Here is a 21950-nt window from a genome sequence, read left to right as displayed (position 1 = left end):
GCCATTAAGCACAGTTTTAGGATATTTTAAAGTATATTTTTTCCAAATTTTCTAACAATCAAAGCCATCAACACCCTCTCTCTCCCTGTTCTATATTTTGTTTGCTTGGTTTGGACTGTCTTAAGTTGTACATCTTCCTGTATATTTTCTTACTAATTTTTCAAATTCTTTGAAGTCAGGTCCTTCCTCTTAATTTACCCTTCCTTTTGGCTCCTCTCAACTCACCGCTAATCAGTTTTATAGGTGAATGTGCGGAGACTTTCATGCACAATTGCACGATACATACAATTCATACATTCTGATTAGCATTAGAATATGACAGCAGCTCTTCCTGAGTACCCTTCTTCCAAAATCAGTTTGGGAGGATGAAGCCCTCCCAGAAATCTAATGTGGATCACTGATGATCCTCTACTAACGGGCATTCAACCCACCCAGGTCCTGGCTGGTCTAAGGAGGAAAACTCTATCTGCCTCAGGATCCTATATTTTCCTCCATCCATTCCTACAGCCCTTTAGATGACATTTGCTCCCCTCACTCACCATGGGGGCCATTGAGAACCACTGACTAAAGAGTCAGTTCTGTAGTCCACAAGTGAGGTATTTCTCTTCCCAATACAAATGTCCATAAAATTGCATGTAAAAACAGAAACCTAGGCTCCAGAGTACAAACATTGTAAGTTTAGTGATCTATCTAGAATGAGAAAAGTTTGCTGAATCTGAAGTAGAGCTTTGATGATCTAACTCGAGTGAGTGGCTTATGGATTGGTGCTGCTTTAGGAAGCTGGTGCAGTCCTGTACTGGAAACCAATTGTTTCCATCTAGGCAGAAATATTTATGGTCTGAGTATGCCTTAGTTTTACTTTGTTTGCAGCGTCATGATCTTGAAGCAAACAGCTCATAAAGGGATGTTTGTTTACTTCCCAAAATTCAGTGTAGTGCAGGGGTAAGGAATTGTTTAGTCATTTTCTACAAAATTTGGCCAGATTCATAATTCAGTTTTCTTTATATAGTCTTAAACTCAAGTGTATGGAAACTGTCAGTATTAGTCCCATAGCAATATATGTAAGCAACTGTAAGCTGGCTTCAGTTTCTTTCCAGGAGAAGGGGGAAAAAAACCTGCAGAACAATTCCCTGTATCTTCAGTAAAAGGATCTATAATAAAATAATAATTTATCTCCTAGAGGAGGTGGTTGTAGTTTGCTCTTGAAATGCCATTCATTTTATTATAAAGACCAATTACTTCCCATGGCCTGTACTTTGCCAAATGTAACTATATATAAAGTATACAGCTTGAAAATCAATTGAAGACAATAGCTAATGCCCATTCCAAATCTAATTCACAATTTTATTGCATCTTTATGATCTGCAGGATGTTGGTCAAAAGAATAGCAAGTATTGCATGATGGAAATATGTACCTGTAGTGTTGAGTTTTGGAGCATACCAGAAACTAATGAAACTGCAAGTTTCAGTTTAGGGGTTAAATATAAGAAGAACCATGTTGAATTAGACCAAAGGCTTATCTAGTCCATCATTCTGTTCACACAGTGGCCAACCACTGGCAAATGGGCATTAAAATGGCAAATGTGGTTCAATGTAAGCAAGTGTAAAGTGATGCATGTTGGGACAAAATATCCCAAGTTCAAGTATATTCTGATCAGTTACTCACCAAGAAAGAGATCTTGGAGTTTTGGTGGGCAGCTCCATGAAAATATCAACCCAGTGTGTGGCTGCTGTGAAAAAGGCAAATTCCATATTAGGCATAATTAGAAAAGGAATTGAAAATAAAACTGCCAATATCATACCGCCATTTTACAAATCCATACATGACCACACTTGGAATACTTTGTACAGTTCTGGTCACTGCACCTAAAAAGGATATTGTAGAGTTGGAAAAGGTGCAGAAAAGGGCAACTAAAATGATCAAGGGGCTGGAGCAACTCCCCAGTGAGATAGGTTACAATGTCTGGGACTGTTTTAGCTAAGAAAAACGGTGAGTAAGGGTAGACATGATAGAGGTATACAAAATTATGCATGTTGTGGAGAAAATGGATAGGGAGATTTTTTTCTCTCTCTCTCATAATACTAGAACCAATGGGGTCACCCCAGGAAGCTGATTGGTGGGAAATTCAAGACAGATAAAATGAAGTACTTCAAACAGCACATAGTTAAACAATGGAATTTGCTACTGCAGGATGTAGTTCAGGCCACCAATTAGGATGGCTTTAAAATGGAATTAGGCAAATGCATGTAGGATAAAACTGTCAGTGGCTACTAGTCATGATGGCGGTATGATACCTCCAGTATCAGAGGTAGTATGCCTCTGTATACCAGTTGCTGGGGAACACAAATGGGAGGATGGTATTACACTCATCTCCTTCTCATGGGTCTCCCAGAGGCAGCTGGTTGGCCACTGTGTGAAGAGAATGTTGGACTAGATGAACCCCTGGTCTGATCCAGCATGGGTCATCTTACATTCTGAACCAGCTGCCTATGGAAAACCCACAAGTAGGACATGAGTGCAATAGCACCTTCCTGTTTGTGATCCCTAGCAACTGGGTAATTGCTTTGCTCTACACCTCCAGGGTGGTAGACATAATAGCTACATTCACATGTAGTGCTAAACCATAGTTCACTATTATGAGGATGAACTTATGTATCTGGCTCATGTGCTCACCTCTTGTCCTCCAGTATGGCCATCAAGAGTTCGGAAGCTTTTGCTTATATTTTAAACTAACAGCGGCTTGTGGGATACTTGGATTTTTCATTTATAAATGATAAGTGTTTATTAATGTTCAGTCACTATCTTGAAGGCTGTCAAGGGCTCCTTGGTGGCCTCTTTCAGTCTAATCCAGTAGCCAAGTCCAGACACAGGCAAAGGGATTCTTTTCAAAGCTTTATTCCTTTTTTACAACTTAACAACTCTACTATCAGCGACTAGCTATGAGCAGCAGAGTACCTATCCCCTAAGTTGGAACAGTTGGTCCCCGTTTGAAGGAGAATCACTGGCAGACCCTGAACTTATAGGCTAGGGAGAGTCCCTCTCCTTTTCCCTTGGATCCTCTGGGCGCAACCGTTGTTTGCGCGCCAACCGGGCACTATGCCTCCTTTCTGCGCCCTCCATTTGGTGCCGCTCCCTGCGTTGGCGTCGCGCGTCCAGCAAGTCTTCTTCCCGCGCTCTCTCACTCCTGGGAGTGCTATCTATGTCAGGAATGTCGGTGGGAGGAATCTCTGCCAGCTGTTGGCCCTGGGAAGGATGAGCGTGCTCCTCTCCCAGGAGCGGCTGCTCCACCTCAGAATCGGAACTACTCTGGGATTCTATGGGCTCAGTGTCCACCCTGACATCAACATTCCACTGATAATGTCATACTTTTATCAGTCTTGGTTGAATTAATTAGAAAGGCAGAGGGGGAGAACCCCACTTGTTCTCAGGTTTTAATAATTCTGGTGGACTGCACTTGGATAACAGTATTTGTTTGTAGAATGGGACATTTCCAATGGAAATCTAGGTAGTCTTAAATCTGCTATTAACTCTACTAGCTATTAAAACTAACCCATCTCTTGTTTGGAAATAAGTTACATAGAAACTTATTAGATCACAATATTTAGATTTATTTTAAAATTGATTTTAATCTGACAAGAAATAAATGTATGTTTATATCCTACTCTTATCTGGTTATTTTCGTATTGTACCAGGTTAAGCAGGCAGCTTCCCATCACCTAGGGCTGAAGATGAAAGTGTACAAACATGGTACAATGCAATGACAGGATGATTGGCTATTTAGGGTGCAATCCTACGCATGTTTAGAAAGAGAAATGTATTATAACTCCCACAACTCCCAGCTTTCCCCAGTCAGCTATGCTGGCTGGGGCATGCTGGGAGGTGTAGGACTTTTTTCTGTCTAAACATGCATAGGATTACTCACTTAGTTGGTCTTGTTGAGACATTCTCAAATCAACATAGTGACCTGGTTCGCACATAATGCTAACTCCTGGTTTGTTTAATCCATGCTTAACCCATGGGTTTGTTGCCTTACTCAGGTTTTGTCTGGCAGATGATCGAACAAGCTGTGGTTTGTTTTCTCAGTCCTTGAGTTGTTTGTTTCCCTCCTCCTTTGCCTGCTCCCTCTCTGTATTCCAAGTGCCTTTGTGGTGCTATAGTAATGACATGTAGTAATGGCTGGGTTTTTTTTTATCACTGTTGCCCGCTGCCTCAGTAGCCTGTCAAAATAACCCATGAAGAACCCACAGTTCTGGATGCACATGTAATTACAATCTAGAGTTTAAATAATCCAGAGTTCACAACCCAACAACAAATTACGGGTTTTCTTTCTGTGTTGTTTGTGGCTAGCAAACCATGGTTTTTTAGTGTGGCTATGTTTGCACATAGGTGTGCTATGGTCCATGAGGTCACGAAGAGTCGGACATGACTGAACGACTGAACATCAACAATGTTTGCACATCATGATAACCCCGAATTCAAGAACTCATGGGTTAAATAAACCATGGGTTACTGTTATGTGCAATTATTTTGGCTGATTCAAGGTGGAAGACCTTCTATTATGTTCTAACTTGGTAGATAGCTAATGTTACATCTGGAAAGGGATGTCACCAGCAATGCAGTTAGGAAGTAGCCTTGTTGACTTTGGAGTTTTTTTTTTAAAGGCAGGATGCATATGCTTAAGAACGGCAAAGTATTTCATGACTGCTAGAGGGGAAGTGGTGGTGGGGAAGGTTAAACAGAAGAAAATGTCAGATATGTGTGTGGTCAAAATGGCACATGATAAGACTGCAGCACCATGCTCGTATGTCACAGGTACTATCTGATAGGTGTCTGTGACATTAGTGTCAATCCCCCCAGGGAAGGATGAGAAACAATATCAGCTGCTGAAGGTGAGAATAGGACTGGCATCAGCACTTGACATACTTGGGCTTCACAGTGAGGCCCACTGCTGATGTCTGACTTCGCCCCCTTTCTCCAGCACTCTACAGAGGAGCACTGAAGAAAAGGGGGCAGGGCAGGTGTCACTGTTGGGAGGTAAGTCCCACTGTTGCTCATGTAGAAGGCAGTCCACTGCAGGCACTCTGTTAACGGCCCCCTCCAACCTGGTGGGGTTCCCCAGTTCATTTAGGTTCAAATGAGTGGCCTGTTGTTTGGGAGCTTAGACCCACCTCTGTCTTATACTTCAGTTCTTGGGTGAGTTACTTTTCTTTAAGTCTCACCAGTTTGTGTTCTGGAAAATGAGTGTTTTGTGACTGGCCATGCCCAACATGACAGCCATTTTATGAATGGGCATACAACACTCTCAACATTGCAGATGTGCTCACTGACCTGAAAAGGTTGGGGACCCCTATGCTAGGTAATTTACCATAGTTTTCATGGATGAAATTGATTGTTTGGATCTGTTCCAGTCTGGCTTCCAATCCAGATATGGAGCTGGAACTGCCTTGGTCACCCTAGTGGATGACCTGCACCAAGAGATAAACAGGGAGTGAGACCTGTTGATTCTCCTGGACTGTTTGATACCCTTGATCATGGTATCCTTCTGGATCATCGGGGTGGTCTGGGGTGGGCTGAGGGACTTCTGCTCTACCTCACGTGCTTTGTCCCCTGTGCATTTTAGCAGCTACATGAAACTGCTGGGTGAGGTCATCCAGAGACTTGGGCTAAGATGTCACCAATATGCAGATGGCACCCAGTTCTCTCTTATTTTCATCAGTAAATTCTGGGGATTCACCAGTTCTGAAATGGTGTTTGGGGGCTGTCCTGGAATAGGTAAAGATGAACAAATTAAACCTTAATCCAGATAAAATGGAAGTACTGTTGGGGACTCTGAGGACTTTGGAGGAGGCATTCTGCTTAGCTTGGATGGGATTGCATTCCCCCTGAAAACGCAAGTCTGGAGGTACTTTGATCTGTTGTTGCTTTTGGATGTGCAGGTGATGGTAGTGACCAGGTGTGCCTTTTACCAACTCTGTCTGGTTCACCAATTGCCTCTATTCCTGAAGAAATTAGACCTAGTCACAGTCATTCATTCCCTTCTCACCTTCTAGTGACTCACCTATTCACCACGGGTTGGACTACTGTAATTACTTGACTTGGGGCTGTGAAGCCCAATGCATTGTGACATGTACCCATATTGGGAGACTTGTATTTGGGTTTTATCATTTGATGAAGCCCTAAAACCATGTTCTCTTAGCTTAATTTGTGCTTTTTTTATTAGCAAATATACAAAGTAAGAAAAAATACTGTAGAAAGCTAATATTACAATAATCAGATGACAGATATCCCCAATATGATATACTTAAACTATTGGAGCACTACTAATTATAAAGCTAATATATAATCCACGTATTAGTGTGTATTATTTATCCTGTTCCAGTACTAAATCAAAGGATTCAAAAAGTTCCACTTCGGGGATTTTTTAATTAAAAAAAAAAGTTTCCCTTTCCCTCAGTCTTATGCAATGTATTAACCAGTACTAAAATGTCTCATGAACATCTCAGCCATTAATCAACTGACGATTGATTTCCAGATTTCCCATGTTTAATCATTAATCTAGCTGCAACAATTAAATGCTTTGCTAGATCTGCCTCTCGCCTTTGTAGTAGACGTAGTTATTTCCAGCACAAGCAACGAAGTGGGAAATGTGATACAATGGTCTAAGATAATAGATTACAGTAATCTCTCTAAAAATAAGTCACCACAGGACAATCCCAAAACATATGAAAAAGACTATTTATTTATTTATTTATTTATTTCTATACCGCCCAATAGCCGAAGCTCTCTGGGCGGTTCACAAAAATTAAAACCAAACAACACACAATAAAACAATTTAAAATATATAGAACATTAAAACCACTATCACTTTTTCCGGCACAGGGCCTCCATTCTATAAAACTTCTTTTAAAAAAAACACTGTGGTACCTGGTACCACCTAAACAGTACTTTAAAAATCCCTTCAGCTCTAGGAAAAAGATGGTCCATACTGCCACAGATGTTTCCAAGAATCCCTAGATAGCCAGGAGGTAGGTTAAGTAAGACCTGTAAGGATGTTCTACTTTTCTGATGTCTGATGTTGTTACAAAAATTGTATTCTATCCCTGGTAGACTCATCCAGTTTGTTTACCAAGAACGAGGGGAGGCAGAGATCTGGTCTAACACAATTTTATTCTGCAGAATAAGGCAACCTTTGGGGCAAATGCACCAGCGAAGATGGCAACCAAGTAATGTGATCCAGAAGCTTATATACACAAAGTCTTTGGGGGTTGTCTTACGCCTGCTGTCTACTAATTTCTTTGTCTAGCTGGCACAAACAACACCCCTCCATACTCAAGTATGCGTAGAGAGACAGCAGAGAGATAGCCACGTACTCTTGCATACTACATTCTTGACATTCTTGAGTCTCTGATAAGGCACTATATCTGTAAAACATGGCGGTTTTATGCAGAGGTAGAACGCACACAAAAATCTAGCTACATAGAACAGCTAAACTTTAGTTTAAGCTAAACTAGACATATTAAAGCTGAAATTTCTATAACAATGTTATTAATACATCCTTTCGGTATCCTGGAAGACAAAGTTTGATTTTGAAGTCTTTACTGCACACTTTAGGCATGGATAAGGACATTATTTATTTATTTTTATTTAAAATCTTTCTTGGCTGCCTTTCAGGGCAGAAGCCCTCCCAAGGCAGCTTACAGCAATAAAATACATCAAAACAGTTAAAATATTAAAAGTGATAAAACAAAAACAATAAAAACAACAGTAAAAGCCAGCAATAAAACCAGCAACAATGTTAACAGCAGTAACAGCAGCAATAGCAGTCATATCAAGAGAAGGCTGAGGTGAAATAACACATTTTCAAGGCCTCCTTAAAAGTCTGCAATGATGGAGCATGGCGGACCACCGATGGCAGCTTGTTCCAAAGGTGTAGGCCATTGCAGAGAAGGCCCTCTCACATGTGATCATTGTCAAGGATAAACTGAAGTAAACTGTTATTTCTCTGAAGGATTCTGTTTCAATAGTGCAGTTTTCCTAGTCTGAGCGACTGACTAAATTGCAAAATCTAACTTGCTCATTCTGTAAAACTCTAGAAAAAGATCACCAGAATGGTCCTAGCTGCAGAAATCAGTTTGAATGCTAATGAAACTGTGAATTTTAAATTCGATAACATTACTTGGATATAGTTAAAAAATGTTAAAACCTAGGTGCAGCTGAGTGCTAGTGTGATTCAGTATATAGGTGGGTCTTCTAAGACACATAACTCAAATAATTCTGAAGGACATTTTTACATTTTTGGTAACTCAAGAAGATCACATCATTTTAACTGTGGGGAAAACTTTTTTTTTTGCATTTTAATCCACTGTGATGTGTGTTTAGCCCATTCTCAGTTAACATCCCTTTTCTCCCAAACCCTCTCCTGTTTATATCACGGTCATGGATCACTGCCTTGTTGTGGCGAGGGGGCTTGTGTAACTCAGTGCAGCCATAAGCTATGCCGTGCAGGGCCACCCAAGATGGACAGGTCGTGGCAGAGAGTTCTGACAAAATGTGGTCCACTGGAGAAGGAAATGGCAACACACTCCAGTATTCTTGCCAAGAAAACCCCATGGAACGTATCACAAGGCTAAAAGATATGACGCCGGAAGATGAGTCCCTCAGGTCGGAAGGTGTCCAATATACTACTGGGGAAGAGCAGAGGGAATTTCCAAGTAGCGCCAGAAAGAGTGAAGCGGCTGGGCCAAAGCCGAAAGGACACTGAGCTGTGGATGTGTCTGGTGGTGAAAAGGAAGTCCGATGCTGTAAAGAACAATATTGTTTAGGAACCTGGAATGTAAGATCAATGAATCAAGGTACAAGAGGCACATGGACAACACATGGACAACACCAGATGGTCAATATCGAAATCAGATGGATTATGTACTTTGCAGCCAAAGATGGAGAAGCACTATACAGTCAGTAAAAACAAGACCTGGAGCTGACTGTGGCTTAGATCATGAGCTTCTTATTGCAACATTTCGGCTTAAACTGAAGAAGGTAGGGAAAACCACTAAACCATTCAGGTATGACCTAAATCATAGCCCTTATGAATATACAGTGGAGGTGAGGAATAGATTAAGGGATTAGACCTGATAGACAGAGTGCCTGAGGAACTATGGACGGAGGTCCGTAACATTGTTCAGGAGGCAGCAACTCAATCCATCCCAAAGAAAAAGAAATGCAAGAAAGCAAAGTGGCTGTCTGATGAGGCTTTACAAGTAGCTGAGGAAAGAAGGGAAGCGAAAAGCAAGGGAGAAAGGGGAAGATATATCCAGCTGAATGCAGATTTCCAGAGAATAGCAAGGAGAGACAAGAAGGCCTTCTTAAATGAACGATGCAAAGAAATCGAGGAAAACAATAGAGTGGGAAAGGCTAGAGATCTTTTCAAGAAAATTGGAGATCACAAGGGAACATTTTGTGCAAAGACGAGCATGATAAAGGACAAAGAAGGCAGGGACCTAACAGAAGCAGATGAGATTAAGAAGAGGTGGAAAGAATACACAGAAGAACTATACAGGAAAGATCTGAATGTCCCTGATAGCCATGATAGTGCGGTCACTGAACTTGAGCCGGACATCCTCGAGAGTGAAGTCAAGTGGGCCTTAGGAAGCATTACTAACAACAAAGCTAGCGGAGATGACAGTATTCCAGCTGAGCTATTTAAAATCCTAAAAGATTATGCTGTTAAAGTGCTGCACGCAATATGTTAACAAATTTGGAACACTCAACAGTGGCCACAGGACTGGGAAAGGTCAGTTTACATTCCAATTCCAAAGAAGGGCAATGCCAAAGAGTGTTCAAACTACCGTACAATTGTGCTCATTTCACATGCCAGCAAGGTTATGCTCAAAATCCTACAAGCTAGGCTTCAGCAGTATGTGAACCGAGAACTACCAGAAGTACCAGCTGGGTTTCGGAGAGGCAGAGGAACTACAGATCAAATCACTAACATTCGCTGGATCATGGAGAAAGCAAGAGAATTCCAGAAAAATGTCTATTTCTGCTTCATTGACTAGGCTAAAGCCTTTGATTGTGTGGAGCACAACAAACTGTGGCAAATTCTTAAAGAGATGGGAGTACCAGACCACCTTACCTGTCTCCTGAGAAACTTGTATGAGGGTCAAGAAGCAACAGTAAGAACCGGACATGGAACAACCGATTGGTTCAAAATTGGGAAAGGAGTACGACAAGGCTGTATATTGTCGCCCTGCTTATTTAATTTATATGCAGAGTACATCATGAGAAACGCCGGGTTGGATGAATCACAGGTCGGAATTAAGATTGCCGGGAGAATTCTCAACAACCTCAGATACGCAGACGATACCACCCTAATGGCAGAAAGCAAAGAGGATCTAAAGAGCCTCTTGTTGAGGGTGAAAGTGGAGAGTGCAAAAGCTGGTTTGAAACTTAACATTCAAAAAACGAAGATCATGGCATCTGGCCCCATCACTTCCTGGCATATAGAAGGGGAAGAAATGGAAGCAGTGACAGATTTTACTTTCTTGAGCTCCAAGATCACCGCAGATGGTGACTGTAGCCATGAAATTAAAAGACGCTTGCTCCTTGGGAGGAAAGCTATGGCAAACGTAGACAGCATAGTAAGGAGCAGAGACATCACATCACCTTGCCGACAAAGGTTCGTATAATCAAAGCTATAGTTTTCCCAGTAGCAATGTATGGCTGTGAGAGCTGGACTATATGGAAGGCTGAGCGCCGAAGAATTGATGCTTTCGAACTGTGGTGCTGGAGAAGACTCTTACAAGTCCCCTGGACTGCAAGGAGGTCAAATTAGTCAATCCTAAAGGAAATCAGCCCTGAGTGCTCATTGGAAGGACAGATACTGAAGCTGAAGTTCAAATATTTTGGCCACCTAATGCGAAGAGAAAACTTCCTGGAAAAGACCCTGATGCTGGGAAAGATTGAAGGCAAAAGGAGAAGGGGGCGGCAGAGGATGAGATGGCTAGATAGCATCACCGATGCAATGAATATGAATTTGAGCACACTCCGGGGGAGAGCGGAGGACAGGAAGGCCTGGCGTGCTATGGTCCATGGTGTCACGAGGAGTCGGACACGACTTAACGACTGAACAATAACAACTCTATTAGCACTCTCTTCATTTCACAGGGTACTCCTGTGCTCTCTTTCTTCATCCCTATTTTTCACTTCTCCCTTTTTCCTAGGCCTCCTTGTTCTGTGTTTGTCACCTCCACCATCTCTACTCCTCGCAGAGTTTGGTGGTGACAGAACACAAAGCTCTTGCTCTCCAAAATGCAAGTGGCTTGTGCAGCACAGATGGCTGCCACAAACCAGAGAAGTACCTTCTTCACCACCTTTTTAAAATTAATGATGCTGTGAATAGTTATTGTGAATGGATATACGTTGGTTGTTTTTGTTGGTGTTCTTGTTGATTTAAAAAAAAAGTTAGAAAAGAAGGAGCCACTGAATGCAGCAAGAGGAGGCGCAATGCAAATGTAGTGATCCATGCATTCACCTATCTCCAGATTTTTATGGACTTCAGTGGGCCTTTGATGTTCCCAGAAAGAGGTGAGAAAGGATAGTAAATAATGGATATTTGGAATCGTAGAATCATAGACTAGTAGGGTTGGAAGGGGCCTACATCGAGTCCAACCCCCTGCTCAGTGCAGAAATCCAGGTCAGAGCATCCCTGACAGATGGCTGTCCAGCTTCATCTTGAATGCCTCCAGTGTGGGAGAGCCCACTACCTCCCTCGGTAATTGGTTCCATTGTCGTACTGCTCTAACAGTCAGGAAGTTTTTCCTGATGTTCAGCCAGAATCTGGCTTTCTGTAACTTGAGCCCATTATTCCATGTCCTGCATTCCGTGTCCTGCATTCTGGGATGATCGAGAAGAGATCCTGGCCTTCCTCTCTGTGACAACCTTTCAAATACCTGAAGAGCGCTATCATATCTCCCCTCAGTCTTCTCTTCTCAAGGCTAAACATGCCCAGTTCTTTCAGTCTCTCTTCATAGGGCTTTGTTTCCAGTCCCCTGATCATCTTCGTTGCCCTCCTCTGAACCCTCTCCAGCTTGTCTGCATCCTTCTTAAAGTGCGGTGCCCAGAACTGGACACAGTACTCCAGATGAAGCCTAACCAGTGCTGAGTAGAGGGGAACTAGTGCTTCCCGGGATTTGGAAGCTATGCTTCTATTAATGCAGCCCAAGATAGCATTTGCCTTTTTTGCAGCCACATCACATTGTTGACTCCCCAGAAAGCAGCAAATAGTCAAGGAGGGACTTGCAGTTGGCCCATGGGCCTTCAGTTGTGTAGGCCTGCGCTTGTGGCTGGCTCCAGGTTTGAGGGGTTCTTCATCAAAATGACCTCTGGTGTTCCCTCTCATATTGACAGGCTCCTGGCTGTGGACATATCTTGTGGCAGGAATGATGGGTGCCCATTTTAATTTCCTACAATGCCCTGGAGTAATGTTATGCTGGGGGCATTGTGGGAAACTAAAATGGCTATTTGCTGCTGCTGCCGTCAGAGTTGCCTAGGACTGGCATCAGTGCGGATGGGCACTGCAGCGTGGGGACCAGGTGTTGACACCTGTCTTAAGACTTGGGAGGCCTGGATTCAAGTCACATCTCAGGGATAACATCAGTGGGTACTTCTAGCCAAGTCACATTTTCCTGTCTTAATTCCCTCTATGTAAAATAGGAAAACTAGTGATGTATTTAACTGGATTGTTCTGAGGAGGAATTCTTCAGGGTTGGAAAGCACTTTACACAATTAAATACAATATAAATAATGAATAATATACTTGATTTATGGTGAACTGGACCTAGGAAGTTGGTTGTTAGGGCAAGCTGATATTGATTGTAATGTGTTTGATTGATCTTAAATGGCTTCAGATGATATAAATTCTTTCAGAAGGCCATTTCATAATCGATCTATTAATCCTTAATAATCATGATAGAAGGGCTTTTGTAATCCTTTTGCTAGAACAGAGAAAACAAAGTGCTATTTCACACAAGAATACACAATTATTTTGTGATAGAGAATACTATAAGCTGGGCCTGGGGTACTTGAAAGACCACCTGCTCCCATATGAGCCTGCTTGACTATTCAGAACCTTGTTGGAGGTGCTGCTCAGAGTTCCCCCACTTTTTTGAGGTTCAGTTGGTGGCAAACAGGAGTAGGTTCTCCGTGATGGTGGCTCTTCATCTTTGGAATTCCCTGCCCCTATCAATTTTTCCGGTGCCCACCGTAACTGAATGTAAGCAACATTTTGGCATTTTTATTCTCTAGCTTTTGATGGAATTTGATTTTATTGTTTGCTGACTGAATCTGTTTTACTATTGTTTTGATTTGGTTTGAATGTTTGGATTTTAGTATGATAGCTTACTCAGGAGTCCTTAACTGAGAGGTGGGAAAAATATTTTAATAATAATAAAAAAATAACCTGTGGTGAGGGCCAGTAGCTTAGATGGGTTTTAAAAAGGGTTAGGCAAATCCCCAGAGAATAGGTCTATCATAGAATCTCCATGTTCAGAAGTAGTATACCTCTGAGTGCTAGTTGCTACCAGGCATATAATAGGAGAGGGGTGTTGTTTTCATACCCTACTTGTGGGCTTTCCAAAGGTGTCTGGCTGCTTGGAAATGAGATCCTTTTCTAGAATTGAGAATTCTAGAATTTCTAAAATTGTCCCTTAGTTTGATCCAGCAGCTCTTCTTGTATTGTCTAATTTTGGATTCAACAATCTCTCTCTCTCCAGGTTTGATGATCCCTGTCTTTTGTGTGGTGGAGCAGCTGGACACTTCTCTTGAATATGATAATCGAGAAGAGCACGCAGAGTTTGTTCTGGTTCGCAAAGATGTGCTTTTTAGTCAGCTGGTGGAGACTGCGCTCTTGGCTCTTGGATATTCTCACAGCTCTGCAGCTCAGGCACAAGGTACTGCATGAAAGCATTTGTTTGTTTATTAACATACAAGAAGATCCTCTATAGTTGGAGAACATTCTAAAGGCAAACACGGAAGCTAGTAGGAAGCAGCTAATCAGTTTGATCAAGGAATTATGTTGAAAGGCACAATAAAGCTGCAATCCTATGCCCAATTGCTTGAAGTAAGTCCAATTGAATATAGCAGACCTTACATTAGAGTGAACATGCTTAGAATCAGGCTGCACAATGTGAATAACTATCCATTTGCTGCTTGGCTCACAACTGCTTCCTCAGAAAGGAACGCTATAGAATGTTAAATATGCTTAACTAAAAGTGTATTGACACCCTGCAAAAGCTTGTTTTAACAGCACAATATCTTAGCAGGCATTCATAATAAATATAAAAAAAATACTTCCAGAGGGGTAGCCTGTTGGACCAAAAACAACAAAGCATCTTGTGGCACCTTAAAAGACTAACAAATGTATTCTGGCACAAGTTTTTGTGGACACTGCCTAGTCGATCAGATTTTTATATGACTGTGTAGCAATCCTGATCTGTCCCTCTGAGTGTCACACATGATATTTTATAGGTAATTTTATCGCTACAGGTAGAGACAAATTACTTAAGAAAATCAAGTTAAATTGCCTGATTGGATTTAGATTATACAAATACCAGTTTTGAGCAACCATTCAGAAACAGGAAACAATTTTATTTTTAAAAACATCAATTTCTTAATAACCTGCAGTTCATAACTGAATACATTAATTGTGATAATTGATGAATGTTCTGAGCTATAAGCTATAAAAGGCTGGATGGCCTTTTATTTTAAACATACATATTTACCTGGAGAAATTCAGTGTCCTTTGTAAAGATGAACATTGCTTCTCAATGGTACACTAGTCTTCTGTACAAGAAAATAGGGCTGTTACTCAATTAATTTTGTTTTTTTAGGATGCAATCCTATTAATTCCACACCCAGTGGTTGTAAGCCTCTAAACTCAGAGGCTTATGAGCATCCAGCGCAGAATGGGAGGAGTGGCAGAGGCAGTTGTCACCTCCACTGCTCCTCTCACCCTGCATTTTCGCTAGATGGGTTTTTTTGCCTATCTAGCTGCTGTGTGTAGGAGGGGGAGGGAAGGAGGCTGGAGAGGCCTTGGGATAGCTTGTATCCTGGCCTCTCCAGTCCCCTCCCCAATCACTGGAACACCCCCTCAATCTGCTCCCTGGGGTTGCTTGGTTGGCTTTTGCAACCCTGGAGAGGCAGCTGGCATGGTTCTCTGCACTGACCGAGAGCGCTGTCTCTGACCTCGGATCTGGGAATCTGAAGTCTCCTATGACCCTCCAGATGCTGTCTAGGGGCCATAGGATTGCTCCCCCACTGATTAATCATCATGATGACTTTTAGTCAATCAGTGAATTTAATTATTGATTAAATTTGCATAAATTCACATGAGTAAAAACAATAGCAGGATGCATACCTCCTTTGTTAGTAGATGCTACACGTGTGGTAGAATATAAGAAAAGATATTCTGTACTGTGTATGACAGAAGAGGAAATTTCGCTTTTTAATCTGCAATTTTATAAGTACTTGAAAAGTAAAACTTAAGGCTGCTACCCTATTTAATCAGGGCACCTTTTTAATTGAGCATAAGTTTTAAAAATTGATTAATCTAACTGATTGATCAATTAAACATTTCAGTTCTAACCAAAACTCATGCACACGTAAAAAGTGCCTGAAATTATGCATACCTATGCTTTAGGAGATAGTTTAAAATGGAATAAAATGCTACCTATTGGATCATGAAAAATCTGTAGTCTTAGTTTGTTTTGATAAATAATTTGGGATGATTTACACAGTTAAACTAATTTTAAGCTGTATTTCTAAGCATGTTTACTTGGAAATAAGTCACATTGATTTCACTAGGAATTACTTCTTAGTAAAGCTGGTGAGGCTTGGGCTACGAGTGGATTTTAAATTTGTATTTGGCTATCAACCAATATATTCATTATGTTCTCCAATACTGCAGGTAATACATTTGTACATATTCTGTATGAGCTTTTGTGTAAATAAAACCCAAACACTTTGGGACAATAGGCTACTAAAAAGGCAGACTTTTGAAGGTATTATTAAGCAAAGCAGTGTGATGATGATTCCTATTTGTCAGCAAGTTTAGTTACAAATAAAACATACATATAACAATAGAGCCCAGCAACATTGCACTCAGTTACCAAACATAAAAAAGCAAGAGAAGTGTTTTAAAGAACCACTTCATGCCATTTTAGGGACATTTCTTTCTGAATATAAAGGTCACTGTATCCCACTGTTTCTGTCATGGTGAACCAGCTTCCTCTTTGACAGTACTATCCATCTTGGTTAACACAGTTGCTCATGTTGGAAACTAACGTGTGGAACATTCTGAATTAAGCAGCCAAGGCATCATTCTTGGCATCTACAAAGGAAAGGAGATCCCAAGAAAGGGTGCTTTTATGGAGGCGTGCAACTTCATTCACTGACCCACTTTAGCTGAGCATTTTATTTGGGGAAATGTATGGGTACTCCAAGGAGGAAAAGGAGATTGGCTCAAATTGGCCATTGGCTTTATCATCCTTAGGAAACAGTAACTGTGCTAGTAGGTTAATGTTTACCTATTTGGCTTACATATTTTATATTGTCATGGTCTGGAGAGTGCTCGGTGTTAATTCAAATATTTCCACCTATTGTTGAGTGATTTTTAAAAAAACACTCAAAAGTAAGACTAGGCCTGCCAAATGTTATTTATCTTAGTATTTGCCACCATATTGCCCTTTTTGAAATACTTGTCTGGGTGGGGATTTCTGGGAACCATGCAGAGTTGCAATTTAGAGGCTGTGAGTTTATGCACACTTCTCTTACTATGTAATTTGACTTGTTCCAATCTACCACCTATCTGTATATGGTTTATATGGTGTTCTTTCTATGGATTGATGGCTAGCAAGATATTGATTAATTTGGGGAGCACTGTCCCCAAAAGTTGTTTTCTTGAACAAACAGTAATTTCAGGCATATTAAAAGGAATATAAAATACATGCTACCTCTTACTGTTCTAATTAGTTCTGGGTGCTAAATGGGAATTGGGGTTCCTATCCTAAAGTTTTCAGAATTATAACTGTCCCATTTAATACTGTGTAGTCCAAAGGTAGATCTGTCTTTCAGTTTGTGAGATTGTTAGAGAGGCAGGTTGTGTCCATGAAGCTGTTTGAATAAAACCATGAATCTGAGTCAGATAAGATTCTTTGCTTCTCAAGGAAATTGCTATGGTGGTCAAGTAAAATTACTGTCCTTTGCTGGGGTAACACTGAACTGATTGAACCCCCTTCCCCCAGGGGCAGGTATGATCCTCCATGCAAGTATGCCACCTGAATGTGCATAACTTCTCTTGATGTGTTAGATTTCCATATTCAGGGAGATTTTGGTATAAGAGTCTTTTCAAATTGTCAACCTAGCTTGCATTATGACAACGTCAAGCATGTCCATGTGAGAGTTTGAATTGGCTCTGACTGCATGGATGTTTATACACTACATTTAGATGTCATGGTAAACAATATCTTTTTTTAAATTTTGGCTTAAAATGAATGAGCAAATTTGCTGGTGCATGCTGCTCAGTTGCTCCTGGTTAGTTGTTGTGTGTGAACTGGGCCTGTATCTAAACGCTGAGATTCTCTTAAAAAGGGAAGACACATTTTAAGAATATTTTTAACAAGATTACAATGTCACCATGATTACCAATCCAGATTTTCCTGGTAGGAAAGCTCAAATTGAATTTAAATGGAAGGCAGGAAATAGGTGCAAATATTTTTCAATACATATATCTAGGAACAAAGCTAGCATGATTTGGAAGACCTGCATTTGGCACTATGCAGGTTTAACAACATCTAAATTGTAATCCCTAGACATACATAATTTGTCATATGGATATTATAGTTAGGGATGGGTGAATATGTCAAGCTCAGTCTTGCTCAGGTTCTCATTTTTTCTGTGCTAAGCTTGTTCAGTCCCAATTACACATTGGATTGTAATTTTTTTTAGTCTGCACAAATTTGTACACATTTTCCTGTGCGTTTTTTTAAACATCTGCTTTTTTGTATGCATTTTTGTGTGCACTTTTGCAAATGTACACTCCCCCCCGCCCCCCAAATATACACATGTTTGTGTGCATTTTTGGAAACGTATGTAGTTCCATGTGAATTGCATTTCAAACTTCAAAAATGTATGGATTTCGGTGGCGAGTTGCATTCCAGTTCATGTTTAGGTTTGGGAAGTGCACATTTTTAAAGTTCACATTGAAATGCGAAACAAACAAATCTCACCTGTTCTTAATCACAATAGCCTTGTGCAGGGGTGGGCCACACCACACATTAGTGTGGCTCCCTGGTCCTTACTGCCACCACTCAAATCCCAGCAGGCATGCACCTTGTTTCCCAAGAGAATTGGGCTTCCGACAGCTTGTCAAACACTTGTTTGGAGGGCTATTGGGAGCACCATTCTGTTTGGAAATAGGGTACGCTCCCTGCACGCTTTGCATCCCAGCAGACCCGCTGATTCTACAGGGAAACAGGGTGCACGAGGATGGCTCCCTTTGTGCACCCTGTTTCTCTGTAGAATGGGGTTTCCACAAGCCCATTAACCAGCTGTTTGCGGGTTGTCAGAAGCCCAATTCTGCTGGGAAACAAAGTGCATATTCCCTGTGTGCCTTGTTTTCCAGCAGAATAGGTGTGGGGGATCAGGGGCATCAGGGACTTCTATTGGGGGAGAGCTGCAGTCCCCACAGAGTTCTGAGGGGGCCATTGAGGCCCCCAACCCCCAGAAATTGCCGACCCTGCCCTTGTGTATAGTATGTGGAGATTGGTTCCTTCTTCCGATTGGCTCAAGCAAGGAACATTCTGAATATTGAGCTGCTGGCCGCAGGCCTTCCTTTAGGACAGGCAGAGAGATAAATATGTGTCATACTTTCTCGAGAATAGGGTGGCCATGTGTTTTACTTTACAGAGTGTAGTAAAGGACTGTCCATTCCAAGATGGTTTAAAGATAAAGAACCGTAAGAAGGGAGAGAAGGCGCCTTTAAGTTACCTATTGACATTTAGCACCTGGACAGCAGACTGAGCAGGCATACAGGTCCCCTTGCCCACTGGTTCTACAGAGAAATGTATTGACTTTCTATTTAAATTACAGTAATTCTTCCTTAATTAGCATCTGTACATATAAATTAGCATATGCAAATCTGTGTCTTGTTTTTTGGTGAAGCATTTCACCTCCTTTTTGGCGATGTGTAAGTTGCCACCCTATTTAACAGCTACAAGTCCCCAGGGTTCCTTAGCTGATATTTCCTACGTGCAAGCAAAAGGAGCCAATAGAATGTGGCATCTGACTGCCACCAGAAGAGGGGTGAGCAAGAATCAGAGGAATTGATTCTTAGGAAAAATGGGAGACAGTGGGCTACATAGAACTGTGTCATTCTGCTAGTGCAGATGATGTTGTGCTAGTGGGAACTAGGTTCCAACCTATGTGGAAGAGGCGAATCCAATTAAAGTTACATTTGTGCAAGTGTGGTTGTGCAAGTGCTTGTGCGTAACGAATTGCGCAACGGAAAGATTCGGCGGAACTTCACTAGCGCCATTTGGGCTTGCATAATGACAGTGTTGCATACTGCCCAGTGTTGTTGGGGTTTATAAGCCCCCAAAACAAATGACTTGGGTCTCAGATCTCCAGAGCACATAGAAGAATTGACAGCGAAGGTGCTTCTGCGTTGGTGGCTTATAGCATTCCCTAGTCATTGTTTTTTGGCTATAAGGTACATATGGAATTGTAAGTTAACTTGCTATCTGGGGTAGGTTGGCGTATAGCCATTTTGTGTGTGTATGTATTCTATTTTGTTTCATCCACTAGTGGGTGCGACATAACCATATGGGTGAGCAAGTGACAATGTACCTAAGCATGCCATTTTAGCAGTGTGTTAATTTTTTTAGTCTATGTTTAGATTTGTGCTAAAATACTTTTTCATTTAAGTGCTGCTATTGTGAATTTTTTTTAAAAAAGTGTTTTAGTGCAGCTTATAAAATCAATTTTTTTAAAAGCATCTTGCTAAATTGACACTAACTAGAATGGTAATACTGAAGGAGCACTGAAGCACAGAGAAGTGATAGTGCATACATCAAAACCATGCTTCTTCAAATAGAGAGCTTCAGCTGTTGAGCTGAATACTGGTTTCAATTTTAAGTATGGACCCACTTTTTCTGTTACATCTGACTTCCCTCTCCTTTTTAATAATAAAAAAGAGATATAAGGTTTTGATGTAACAAAAACAGTAGGAGCAAAACACACAAGTCATGAACATTTTTAATGGGGCAACACTTGTATATTTTATTTCTGAGGTAATTTTGTATCTATTAGTTGCGCAGTATTGCGTTTTCTCCAAGGCAGTGTGGCGGGTGGGGAGCTTAAACCCCGTGTGCCATGATCCTGATCATCTATTCCCCTCTTGTGTTTTTCCAGTGTTTAAGAGGGAAAAGTCAGACATCTTAAATGCATTAATGGGCGGTATTTGGTAGCCCAAATGCTATTGGGTGGTATAGAAATGAAATGAATAAATGAATGAATGAATGAATGAATAAATAAATAAATTTAGCATCACATCTATTTTGGCCCTGAGCTGGCATTAGAACCTGAGTTTTTCGCATCCCAAACCCAACAATTTAGTTATTGAACCACAGTGGTAAGGAGTTTTGTGTAATTGTTCATGTATTTGAGAGAGAGACAGAGAAAGACAGTGTGAAAAATTGTATCATCTGTGTGTGTGTGTGTGTGTGTGTTTCTGCATACTACACTCATTTTTATCTACACTGTCCACTGGTGTGTAGATAAATTATATATCAAGTGCCAACTATATAATGTAAGGAATCAAAAGAGCAGAGATTTTTTTTCCAGACCTACACGATTAGTGCTGTTAGATCCTTTTATTTTTGTTTATACAGTACTCATTTAATATCTAATGAACACTGGCTGAAAAGGCACCTTTGTTAAATTTCAACACCCTGTCCATATAAATTATGGTTTAAAAACTCTTAGTAAACATCACCAGTACTCCTACCCACTTCTGTTTTCCAGCAGAACCAGAGATGCTGATGATAAAACAAAGATTAAAAAATATCATTTAGAAACAGTCTTACAGGTTTCCATTCAGCCTAATTTACTGTTGCAAATGTCCTTACATTTATTTTACTAGTATGATTACATTTGACATCCATATATTTGTTAATACAGAAGATGATAATTTTAGTACTGGATCTTTATCATAAAGACAATTTGTTGTGCTTAAAATTCTTGTTCAAGTGCTTCTGATTATTCATGTAATGTTGTACAGGATTCTTGTTATGATACAATCTGTTCAGCAAATAATAAGAATACCTTTTTCCTATACTGCAGACATCTGAGTAGTGTAAGTAATTTATTTGTGTTTGAGCAGCATAAAATGGAGTAATTGACAGGAGCTTAACCTATGCTTTTCCATTGCACTTGGCTTCTCTGCTGGAGCAAAATATAGTATAATTTACTTACAGGAGAAGAAATCCAGGTGAATACAATGAGCAGCTGAATGTACAGAGCAGATTATGGTCGATGAACAATTGGTTTCCTGTTATATCTTCCATTTCCATGATGAGAATTTTAAAACAAGTGTTTGAAATACCTTATCTAGTTGAATGTTTTGAGAGGGTCTAATGAATCATATGTATTTCAGCAAATTATCTATTTCAAGCTAATTCCTTTAAAAAAAAAGAAAATATGTCTTTATGAGGAAACAAGACTTATTGCTGGCTTTCTCTTTCTGAGAAATGCTACCAGAGGGACAAACCAGTGATAGTTGTATCACTGGTTTGGGCATGGGAAAGATATTCAGATCCTTGCTTAGCTATGAAGCTCTCAAGGTAGCATCAAACAGGTTATATATCAGAGTTGTTGTGAAGATTAAATGAAGATATCT

At 40.7% G+C, this 21950-nt stretch overlaps 1 protein-coding gene across 1 annotated transcript in view; it reads left to right on the top strand.

Annotated features, from left to right (window-relative positions):
• SATB2 (SATB homeobox 2) overlaps positions 1–21950 on the top strand; it is a 183612-nt gene that overhangs the window by 19345 nt on the left and 142317 nt on the right. Inside the window, exon 2 of the mRNA XM_084829960.1 lies at positions 13771–13947. Within this exon, the coding sequence (XP_084686086.1) occupies positions 13771–13947 (177 nt within the window). The remainder of the gene's footprint in view (positions 1–13770; positions 13948–21950) is intronic.

This window comes from Heloderma suspectum, chromosome 1 (genome assembly GCF_057233095.1).
Source record: "Heloderma suspectum isolate Gila_16-S chromosome 1, 16-S_ref, whole genome shotgun sequence".
Classification (NCBI taxonomy): Eukaryota; Metazoa; Chordata; class Lepidosauria; order Squamata; family Helodermatidae; genus Heloderma; species Heloderma suspectum.
This window is presented reverse-complemented; position numbering and strand designations above follow the sequence as displayed.